Source organism: Gavialis gangeticus, unplaced genomic scaffold (assembly GCF_001723915.1).
Source record: "Gavialis gangeticus isolate Ggan-Ray unplaced genomic scaffold, GavGan_comp1, whole genome shotgun sequence".
NCBI lineage: Eukaryota > Metazoa > Chordata > Crocodylia > Gavialidae > Gavialis > Gavialis gangeticus.
This window is the reverse complement of record NW_017729034.1, coordinates 80,143,465-80,155,483: the sequence shown is the minus strand read 5'-3', so window position 1 is coordinate 80,155,483 and position 12,019 is coordinate 80,143,465. Positions and strand designations below refer to the sequence as shown.

Sequence of the window (12,019 nt, the reverse complement as noted above, 5' to 3'; positions counted from 1 at the left end):
CCACCCTCCCCCAGCCCCCATGCAGCCACCCCCACCCCTGCTCCGGATGCAGCTTCCGCCACCGTCTCTCCCTACATCTGGCCAGAAACCTGTGCCTCAGGTAACTGGCACTGTGGCATTTTTAGTTTATCAGCAGCACCCATGTGGAAGCAGCATACATGTGGAAGAAGTATGGTCAGTTTGCATCTCCTGAAACTTAAAGTTTGTACTTCCTGGCTATATCTGCTCCTTACATACTTACTCACTAGTGTCATTTTCTAAGAAACCTTTTCAAATTTAGGGGAAGAGTCTCATATCTATTTTTGACTGTAGATATATTTATCGTCCATGCTGCAAATAATAAAAACAGTGTTTTTTCTTTCAGCTAAGATACTTTATCCCACCTTGTCCTGGGGCACTTCTTGCTGTACACCTGGTTACTGTAGATTGTAAACTGTAGTGTCATGATTTCAGTATATCTACAGTGTACTTGTGTGTGTCTTGGAAGACATCTTCCCAAAGGTATTGCAGTCACCGAGGAAAGGATTTGTGGGATAGTATACACAGTGCCATGTATATTCCTTTTAGTGATGGGATAACAGCCTGATTTCTCTATTACAGTGATTTTCAACCAGGGTGCTACCTTGGAATCATTTCAGGGATGCTGTGCAATGTTATTAGTGTTAGGTTTGTAAACATGATTCACAAGATAAACCCAGAGTTTTCCTATAGGAGTCCAGTGTTAACATTCTGACCTGTTGTGCTCTTTCTGGTTCTTTGCAACATAAGAATTTCTCTACTATTTTTCTGCACTCAAAGAAAGAGTAAAAACTAAGAGCTGGCCGTGTGTGAGAGGTGACTCAAGTCTATTGCGGGGTGACTCAAGAAAGGTGGATAACCATTGCTCTATTATTATCTGTTGTCTGAGTCTATCTAAAAAAAATCACTGACAGCTGCATGGTTATCTGGTTCAAAAAGAGTCTGAACTGGTTAAAGAATGCTGTTTCTTCAGACTTCAGTCAGTAGCACTTTTTACAAGCTCAGCTTATTGCTAGCACCATCCTTCTTGTGCTTAGCTAATATTTCTCTCACCCAGACTCAGCTTGACCTTTAAAATAAATACCAAACAAAAAAGGCCTTCATTTGATTGCCATTTTGAGTGACCTCATGTTCACACATGAACACAAATCCTTGTTGGCAGTGACTTTGACACTAGTAAGAAAACTGTTGCCCTTTAAGGATGTATAGATTAGATACTCACTTATATGAAGATGGTTTCTTTCCAAATCTAATTTAATTAGCAGTTTTTTTGTTCAGCGTGGTTGGCATGTCAATCTTAGGGATTGTATTTTCCATTAAGATGACGGCTATCTGAAGTATGCCAAGGGTCTTAAAAAATCTACCTCTTTGCTTTTTTTTGGATACTGTTTGGATGCTATTGCTACTTTTATACTGAGACATCTGTAGTATAAGGAGACCTCAAAAGATGAAGGCTAATATCATGACTGTCATTTTGTATGAGCTGGTTGTGGATATGTTTTCATGGCTTGCTAGTTGGTTTATGTCTCTCAGACTATTTTGACCAACAGCAGACAATCTGCCTGTATGCCATTAGAAGCACCATTGCACTGTAGGCAAACTCTCACTTTTAGCTGGGACCAGTTTCCAATGCTTCAGAAGAAAGTAGGGAAACCCTTCCTCCTTAGAAACCATATGTGTAAGACCAATAGAGTATAGAAGGTGACAGTCACCTGGGAGAATAAAATCCTCTGGGGAATGTTTGGCTTCCATTTTCTGCTTCATGGATTTAACAGATCCCTTTTGTTTCATATATATCATTGCTAGTCAATTGCTTTTCATATCACTCTTAATGTCTTGTAAGATTAGCTTGTCACACACTGTGAAGACCATGAGCAGATTCAGGATCAATCATCCCCTTCCATTGTGTGGCACATGCACAGGGAAGAAAATGCATTATAGATGTGCCATGCTGGTGAAAGGGGGTATGGCTACAGCCCTTCCCTGTGATTCTGAATGCCAGTGATCTCTCAGAGCTCACTGACATGTCACTGCAGCTCCTGTCAGAGCTTTGGATGTGCTGTGACCTCGGTCTCATAGCACAGACAGTCAAAAAGCCCAAGGCTGAATTGATTTGGTCTTTGCAGATTAGTTTAAATTGCACAGATTGAGCCAATTAGCAAATGACCAGACATTCACTTTTGATTCAGAAAATGAAGCCACATGCCTGCAGTGGCTCAAGCCAGAAGCTTGGGGGCACTAGAAGTATGCCTGCCAGCCACTGCCAAAGGGAAGGGAAGACAAAAGCCCTCCAAGGCTCTTACCTCCTCCCTCCTCTGGAGGAGGGGGATGACCAGGCAACATGGAGGGTGAGGGTAGCACACTGGAGGGTGATGGTTTAAATCCTCTCCCTGGCTCACACGGGATTCCAGCCTGGGATTGGGGGTGCCTACCAGACTTCTGTCCCCTCCCCTTAATAGGGTGGGAGGGCAGCTGCTGCCAAACTTTAGAGTGGTGGGGTGGGGAAAAAGGTAGTGGAATTGAATTCATAAACACTTGAACAAGAATAGTTCTTTCTCTGAAGGGAGCATATATTGAACACAGCACTTTGCAACCTCAAGCACATGACAGAACAAACAAAAATATTTGCCTTATGTAAGATACAGCCTAGTAAAACATAGTGAGACCACACACGGCATAGTCTAACTTAAAATGGGATGTAATAAACCAAAAAGACAAGAGTGTTTTTCTCCATTAAAGGAGAAAATCTGCATTTTTCCATGGCAAATGGAAAACTTGGATCCTTGGTAAGGACTAGTTACTACCATGTGTCTGCATCTCCAACAGATCCCTAAGGATAGCCTTCCTGACCTATACTTGTATAGTTTGTTAGGCAGACAGAATATTGTGAAACAAAATCCTGTTTCTTTTCTGACCCACAAGCATGAGGCATTTTCCCTTAAAAAAATTAACGTGGCCTATTTTATGTCATAATTGTTCCTTAGCACATGGACCAGTCTTTTGTCTAACATAAGCAACAGCAAATGTAGTAACACAAGCAAGCAACACAGAAATGAGCAGGCATCTGACTCATGAACCACTTAAGTCACCCTATGCCCAAATTAATCTTAACTGCTCCCTTAATTTAACCACCCTCATCTCTGATAGTGAGTTTGACACAACTATTAAAGCTATCAAGGCTGCTGGACCAGATAAGATATTCTCAGAATTTGTTACCAAGCTTGGAACCACAATGAATAGATGGCTTCAGAAATTAATGTATAAATGTCTAGAAATAACAGACTTCCAAAAATCTGGAGAAAAACTGGTATCATTGCTATCCTGAAACCCAGTAAAACAACAGAGGATCCAAAGAGCTACTAACCCATCTTACTACTCTGTGTTACATACAAACTCATGAAGTGAACAAGCTAGCTTTTGGAAAAAAAGCAGCGTACCACTAACCAAGTTACATTACTTATATCTGACATAGAAAATGGATTTGAAATGAGGCAGAAAACAGGTGCGGTCTTATTGACCTCACAGCCACCTATAACATTGTATGGCATCAAATATAAAATTCAGTCTATGATACCTGACTGCAAGCTAAGCGCTTTCATCATGATCATGATCTCCAACAGATCATTCCAACTCACTACCAGCCAAGGAGAAAAAAGCAGAGTACAAACTATGAAGAATGGAGTCTCCAGTGGGTCAGCACTAGCATTAGTACTTTTCAGTGTATATACCTGCAAATGAGATGCCTGTGTAAGATCTGGCATTGGGTACAGCTCAACATGAAGCGGCTTTGATCCAGAGGCTGGAAACAAAGCAAGAAAGAAGAAAGCAGCATGCTGTAAACTTGGACTCCAGCTCATACAACATATGGATCTCTGAAACTTGTAACAAGCTGTGTCACTCTCTAATTCAGCTTGTCAGCCGTAAATGGATTCATCAGGTACATGTACACCATGATCGAGAGGGTCGATGGTTGCCTACTAAAGATACGCTTCAGACTTCCCACATACAGTATCTAAGTGACACATATATACTGATGATGTCACCATAGTAGCCCAAGGAATAGACGTGACAGAATTGGAAAAGATATGGGATTCATTGCTAACTGTCTCCACAAGTGGTGTTTAAAGTTGGGCATTAGTAAATTGGTATCTTCACTCTTCCACCTGGACAATCATCAAGCCATGAGCACACTGAGTATAAGAGTAGGCAAGCACATGCTTCCCTGTGAGCATACCCCAACTTACTGAGGAATCACATTAGACCATTCCCTCACCTATAAACATCACACTTGCACTGGAATATGCCCCAGCAGAATATTTTGCTCCTGCATGGTCCAGAAGGTGTCACACTAAAAAGGTTGACACTGTACTTAACAGTGTGTTGAGACTCATAACAGGCTGCACAGCTTACAGATGTACTGTACCCTGGGGCATTAGACCAAGTGATCTAAGATGACAGATCGTAATATCATTACATTCAATAGAGGCAAATGATGATGAAAATCACCTGCTCTATTAATTGTTAACTGAAGACCCAAACAGGTGGAGGATTAAGAGGATTAAAGTCATAAACTGTTTGTACATGAAGCTCACAAGCTCCTGGAAGAGACTGGCAATGGTGAACCAAACCCTTGAGCAGCAACAGAGTGGGCCAACTGCTGGGAAAGGTCAGACCTACAGCATTTTATACCAACAACCTTGACAGACAAGCATGGGTCAAGCTGAACAGACTGAGACCTGGATACTGATGCTTCAAAACAACACTTCACCAGATGAACATCTTGGACAGCACACTGTGTGAATATGGTGTCCAACACACAGCATAGCACTTAATCAAAACTGCAATCTTTACAAATGCCCAGACAGGGCAGATGGAATCTGTACATTGAGCAATAACACCAGCCAGTAGCTCATAGATTTAGAAGTTTATATCTGATGCCATATGAAAGAAGAAGAAGCAGCCCCAAATTATCGTCAGGCCAAGTTTCTCTGGATCCATCCTCCCAGAAATATGTTTTGTTTAGGAAATTAAGCACATTTTTTTTCATTCTGACTCTATTATTAATTTAATTGCTTAGCTCATAGGAAGTGCTCAGCACTTAAAAGGCACAAATATAATGGCTTTTACCTTGCATACAATTTTGGAATCATTAAGCACGATCAGATTATTTCTCCACTGCTAAATATCCTTTCTCTAATACATGTGATTCTTTGCAGACAGCAGCTGATTCTTTTACGTGTGCATACCCTAGTGGTGTTGAGTTGCATCTGCTTAGGGCTGCATTTACTATACTGAGCCTTGTCTAAAAATCCTCTGGTGTTACATTTTAACTAATGATATTTAGTTCTGTTTGTCACAGTTAATAATGTGCTAAAAATGTCAGTGGTCTGCCTATGATAATGGCCTTCTTTCCCTTTATTTCCCCTGTTTTCTTAAAGTGATCATTGAAGGTTTTTTCATTGAAAGATATTTGCAGACAGTGCTTAAAAAACTGTTAACTGTTATAGATGCGGGGCTTCTGTTAAAATGCTTTTTTGTGTAGCTTGTGAATGGGGGTTAAGTGACAATTCTAAAAATGAATGATGATGGGAAATTACAGACTGATAGATTAGAATAAAATGGCACCCAAATTTAAGTATGTTCTACTTCTGAGTAAAGAGGGCTCCAAATGCTGGTTGAGCTGGGAAGACTAGTATCACGATTAGAAAAACCAAAAGGTTTAACTTTTAAGCAAAGGTTTAGCCTGATCTTGCAGTATTACACACAGATTCAGCCATGACAAATTTACAATTAATGCCACATTAAAAAAAAATCATGAAGCACAGTGACAGTTGTTTAACATTAGTACTTTGTTTCATTAGCTATTTTCTTTGGCACCTCTGCCAGACTGGGAGAAAGATTACTCTAAATATTTCATAAGAAGCAAGTTAAACATCAGGTTTTGGTATATGGAAACAACCTGCAAGCAATCCCAGTGTACAATATCTTCTAGTAGACACAGCTGTGGACTACAACCACCCTTTACAGAAGGCTTCCTTTGCATTCCATATCCTGCATTCCTAGAAATAATAACATCATTTGTTCTTTTTTTTAAAAAGCAAAGGAAAAATTATGCAAAGTATTTAATGATCTGGTGCTATAGCCTATCTGTTTTTTTCCAGCAGTTTTTGTTCTCATGCTGTTTATTATCATATTTGGAAGTGATAAAATTTGAGTAGAAGTTACGTTCTTTTGGTCAAGAATAATCAGTAGAATTTATCATATAAACCTAAAACCATACTTTAAGTTTCCTACAAGCATAATTTGGCAGAGAGCCAACCATCCTCTCTAATGGTCTTTTAGAAGAGCTTGTAGATTGCAGAGGTGAATGGGGTAAGGAAGGCTAGCAGCATGCTGATTTTCTCTTGAAAGCTGAGGCCTGTATACTGCCTTCCTGTGTAAAGGCATGCAGGGGAGAACAAAGGAATGAAAATGAAAAACCTTTGCAAATCTCTCAGAGTCACAGTGTCTGTGTAATGTCTCCTCTGGTATGCAGGGCTAACAGAAGTAGATATGGGGCCATCCCTGCTCCTCTGCTAACCCTGTTTTCCTATCAGCCAGTGAAATCTCAACCCTTTCTGGTAATCAAACTCTGTCTCCAGGCTGGAGGGAGTCCTGGGTTCTGGCCCTTCCTCACAGTGCTTATTATCCATTTTATCCAATGACTACTAATGCGAACTGTAAAAACAATTCTGGGACCAGAGACTTGGAAACCTTTTTAGTCAAGAATCCTAACTAGTAGGCTACAGAATCACATTCCCTCTTGCTTTTTCTCTGGTCTGTTTGTTCATTTTGCATTACATAGTCATTGCATAAAATGGATAAGTAGCATGGGAGAAAGAAGTGACTAGAACTCAAGGCTTCCTTCTTCCAAGGTCAGTGCCTCTCCTGTCTGCCTCTCTTACCCTCACATTACTGCCTAGTGGCCCAGTTTCAATAGGAGGAATGGAGGATGTGCTTTCCTCCATGCTGATGCCCTGGTCTTCTGATTAAGGCAGTGTACTGCAAAGTGAGAGAGAGCAGTTCCAACCCTCTCAGGGTGAGTTGCATTTGTAACTCAGGTCTCCAACTTTGAGGCAAAAAGTGTGCATCACTGTCCTCATGCTACCCCTAAATCTCAGTGTCAAACAATTGATGTATATGGTCTTTTGCCACTCAGATTTGAGAGCGATGGGACAATTTTATGTACTTAGTGGAGTTGGGTGCCGGATAGACATATTGGATCACTTCTGAGCATGCACCAAAATTTGGTTGTTAAGGGAACATCTAAACGTATTAGTCTTGAGGGAGGTTCCTGAGAGAGAATCTAAGACCCTCCACATTTTTTGCCATTGCATGAGAGAGAATATTATTACATTTATTGACTAAGCAGTCTAAGGGTCACTTCAGTTTCTCAGAGGTAAAGGAGGATTTGAGCCTTCATCCATACATGCAGGTATCACTTTCTTTCAGTGCTGAGAGATTTTAGCAGAGTAAAAATGTCATAAGCATGTTACCATAGAGGAAAAGACCAGAACTGAAAGTCAGAGCAATGTGGCATAAATTCAGGACTGAAGCATACCCATTAAGCTCTTGTCTAGATGCACACACCCACTTGAGACAGCTTAAATCACTGAAAGCAATAAGTCATGTAGGCAAATCCTTAGTTGATTTCAATTCAAAACTTTCATTATTTTGGTGCAAGTCTGCATAAACAGTTTTATTGGGTGCCTTAAGTCAATTTTTTAGATTTTTTTAACTTAAGGAGTCTTTGTCTACATACAAAAATTTGTACAATTTAAATTAGTAAAAGTGTTACAGATAAGAAATATGGTACCCTAATTTGGATGAGTTATACTAGCAAAATTATGCTTATTTTTGTGTTAGTATACACAGTACTAGAGTAATTGTATCAGTAACATAGTACCAGACCCACCTCTAATCAACAGTGTAAAAACTGTGTGAAAACCAGGCCTTAATCTAAAATGACTGTCTTCATATATTTCTGCTGAAACAACAGAGCCACAAATAAAAAGTATGTAATACTTCCTTTATGGTTTGTTTGAAGACAAATTTTAAGTAACATTTTTTTCATCTGTTCTACTTAAATTTTTACGTATTAAAAAGGTTTTTAAAGATGGCACACAAGAAAGATTCTGTGTACCTCTTTGTATTTATCCTTTTGACATCTTCCAAAGGCAATGAGTTACCACAAATCTATTCAATTAACATGATAGGGAGTCATCTGTATTGTATGGTGATCCTTGAGTTTTATCCTCGATCCTATGGGGTTTTTTAAATCTTGATTGATAGAGCCCTTATCATTGTGAACCAGACACAGAAACTAATTGGAAAACTCTGCAGCCTGGCCTGATTGCTTTGGGGAGACTAGATCAAAGTTAGACTATCTCTTAACTGAGTAATGGAGCAACTTAACATTAGATCTGTTAAGTTGTTTTGCTCTTTTTTGTGGCCTGACAGCATAGCAACAAATTAGACTTTTTAAAAGTAAATGCTAACTTATTCTTTTGTATAATTTCTAGTATAGTAGCATGTGGTCTAGGCTTGCCATATTCTGTCATCCTTAATCTGCCTCTTCCTACTGCCTCGCAATGACTGTCAGCAAATTCAGTAAATACCTTTGCATGCCTTTGATAACCAGTCAGATTGCAAAGAATACAAAGTTCCTGAGAATTACTTGGCTCCTTGATAAACAAGGAAGTATTAATCCATATTTTGCTCCAAGTATAGCAGTTGTCCATTTCATATGGCTTAATATTGAATGTTGGCTCCACATTTCAGAACCATCCTCCCTACATGGTAAGAACTATGGCTCTTTAGACAAACTTTTAAATGGATACTAATATCATAGAAGGGGAAAAAATGCAATCTGTAGAAAGAATAAGCATAATTTAATGTTTTCCAGATAATTGCTTTTAAGTGGAGGATTAATGGGTGTGATTTTTATTTCCTGAAAATTGTTGCTGTGAATGGCACTGTCTTAAATACCAGCCATATGACCAACTATTGAAGGGATAGTTTCTTAAGTAAAAAGCTTAATTGAAATGCTTGTTGTCATCATTCATGCCTACCCCTCTGGACAATGCAGAGGATTTCTTCTATATGGCCTGGGGCAAATGTGGAAAAAAGAGGATGGAGGTAGGCCCTGGCATACCTCTAAAATGTTTCTCATTTCAAGAGATATAACTCATTTTAGCCCTAAATCTGTCTACATTCCATGCAGATGTGGTGTTCCCAGTGTCTTTCATGCTGGAAATCATTTAGAATTACAAATAAAGAATCATTCAGCTAGGATTGCAGGAAGTAATAAATCCTACCAGCAATTTAAGGTTCCTCCTTGAGTATCTGTTACTGACAACCAGCACTCCTTTGTGTTTTGGATCTTTTGCATGCCTTGAGTTCCATATTTGGGCCTTTAGTTGTGAGATATGGTTCCAGGCCATTCTGAGTATCCTCAGAAGTTGAGATGGCCAGCTGAGGGTCCCTCAAAGTGTTCTGGGAATTGAAGATACCAGGGTCATATCTGTGGCTGGGGGCAGGAGGGGAAAGTGCATGGGAGGGGTACTGTGGACTCCTAACAGGGATGGGCCTCATTTCTCATGTATTATCAAGGCCCATATAGATCCCAGAATTCAGATTTGGGAGGCTCCCAGTCCACTTGACAGTAACTTCTATAGGTAATTTCTTGAAGAGAACTCCAAGTAAAAAGTATTCTCCCTAGTTTTCAACAGGCCAGAAAACAATCTAAATAATAGGACAACAAAAGTTTGCATTACTAGTGTTTATAAAGCTCTGACAGATTTAATTTAATACATGGCTTTTTTAAAAATCCTTTTTTGTGTAGTTAAAAAACAAGTTCAAAATGTTTTAAATACCTGTTTTCTGCTGAGAAATTGGATATGCCTATACTAGAATTCCTTCCCCTCTCTTTCCTCCCCTCTCTTAAATGTTCTCTGTAATAAACATTTAAAGGGGGCAATTTAGAGTATAGATGATGTCATTTCAAACAGGAAAATAATGGGACTGCAATAGTTAAGTTGCATTTCAGCAGTCTTTAGTTAAACAATTTCAAGGTCTCTGCATGAGGTCTGTTAGCCAACAATAGGGGCTGGAGTGGGCAAGGGGAGGGGTTCTCTCCCATAAAATGAACCACATGATCTGCCTACCCGGTTACTCTAAGGCGAACAGCTGAGAAGGGAATGGCCACAAAGGACTATCTGCCAAGTCAGAGGGATTGCTGAAACACGACTTCAGTCTGGTTTTCTCATCAGACAGAGAAAGATTCATTGTGGCTGGGTTAGCACCAGAGGCTGTTCTGCTTTCCACTCTTGATTACCCTGAGATTTCCCAATACAGACATAAGGGAGCATCAAAAGAACGGAGTTTTTTTGTCATCAGAATTATTTTAAAATGCTGGGGACCATAACTATCACAGGTAGGAAAATGTGGTATTGCTAAAATACGCTAAAATTACTCAAATTCATTTTGTCTGTATTAACACCTTTATTTGTGGCACTCGGGATTTTATGCAGCAGAACTTTCATGACTTAAACGGAGATGGCTAGTCCAATAGGGTGTGGCAGACTATTGTGTGAATAGGAGGGCTTTAATTTTCAAGCATTGTTCTGTTTAAAACTTAAAACAAGTTTAAATTTTTCCAACATTGTTGTACTTAAAAATTGTATGGGAGTACTGTACATAAAAAAAATAAATAAAAACTCCCCTAAAAAGTGCTTGGTGAAGCCAAACTATGTATTAAAGATGTCTTGTCACTTTCAGTCTGAAACTTGATACAGGATTTGCTACAAGTTGAGGGTTATAGTTTTTGAGGAAGATAATGGTATTTTATTGTAGCCAGAATATCAGAATGTTGGGAACAAGTAAATGCAAAATAAAACAAGTAATGTCCGCCTTGGGTCATCTATACAGCAAAAGAACCAAGAGGTAATGTAATAATCATTTTCCTTTCAACTAAACTTAGTTAACTGGAATTGAAATGGGTATAAGGGAGGAGATATAATTTACACAGAATTACAAAATGTTAGTGCATCAAGCAGTTAATAGTAGCTAATTTGAAATGGCAGCACAACATTTGTATTCAAAAGTAATCTTACTAGACACAGCTACATTAATTTCTCAGTACATTTCACCTTTAGTTTCGGGGTTTTCCATTTATGTTTAGCTAATTACTTCATCCAGTTCTTCACTGTTTCTTACAAAACAGCTTGTAATGTCTTTTTTACAGTAAGATTTTTCATAAATGTTGTATTAGATGTTTCCCATACACTATCTAGACTGCTGTGTTTTGAAAGAGATCTTTTGATTTGATACATTCTGTCAGGCATTTTGTTACCCAGAAGATGCACATTCAGACTTTGCATTTTCATTCAGTCTAGCATATATCTCTCAGTCGTGCAGTTAGGTACTGTATAAAGACTTCTAAAAAGGAAAATTCCTAAAATGTTGTAGGTTAGATCTTACTATCTGGATGATCACTACTCCGCTTCTCTTTTTTTTATTAAAAATATATTATCCAATTTTTGTAATAAGAACTGCACCACTAACTGTTGACATTTTGAATTATCTTAATTAATAGTGTGTAAGAGAAGGAGCAATTATTCCAGAACTGTTTAAATTTATATATTTTTTTAAAATTACATATATATTAACATTCTACAGGAAAATTCTGTGGATCAGATCCCCAAACTTTGGTAGGTGGACTGGAGTTGATGTTGCATCCATTCACTTCAAAACAATTTGTGAGAATTTATAGGTGAATCTAAACTGCGGAAAATGCTGCTGTAGACTGGTAAATTTTCATAGAAAATAATACTATTTGAAACCAAGGGAACTTTTTAGTCACGGTACTTCTTCACGGAGTGGTTTGTGCCAATCTTTCTGTGAAAATTAAAGTGGTTGTGAGAAGTTTAGCAGGGTATGAGCAAAACAAAATCTTGTTACT

General features: G+C 38.7%; 1 protein-coding gene across 2 annotated transcripts in view; it reads left to right on the top strand.

Moving 5' to 3' along the window:
- The window catches only part of AKAP12 (A-kinase anchoring protein 12), a 49,348-nt gene that overhangs the window by 1,816 nt on the left and 35,513 nt on the right, over positions 1–12,019 (top strand). The window contains exon 1 of one of the 2 annotated variants that reach the window (XM_019526933.1): positions 10,243–10,492. The exons of the other annotated variant lie outside the window; for it this stretch is intronic. Within the exon in view, the coding sequence (XP_019382478.1) occupies positions 10,468–10,492 (25 nt within the window). The 5' untranslated portion in view covers positions 10,243–10,467. Of the gene's footprint in view, positions 1–10,242; positions 10,493–12,019 lie in introns of those variants that run through there. 2 annotated transcript variants of the gene reach the window in all.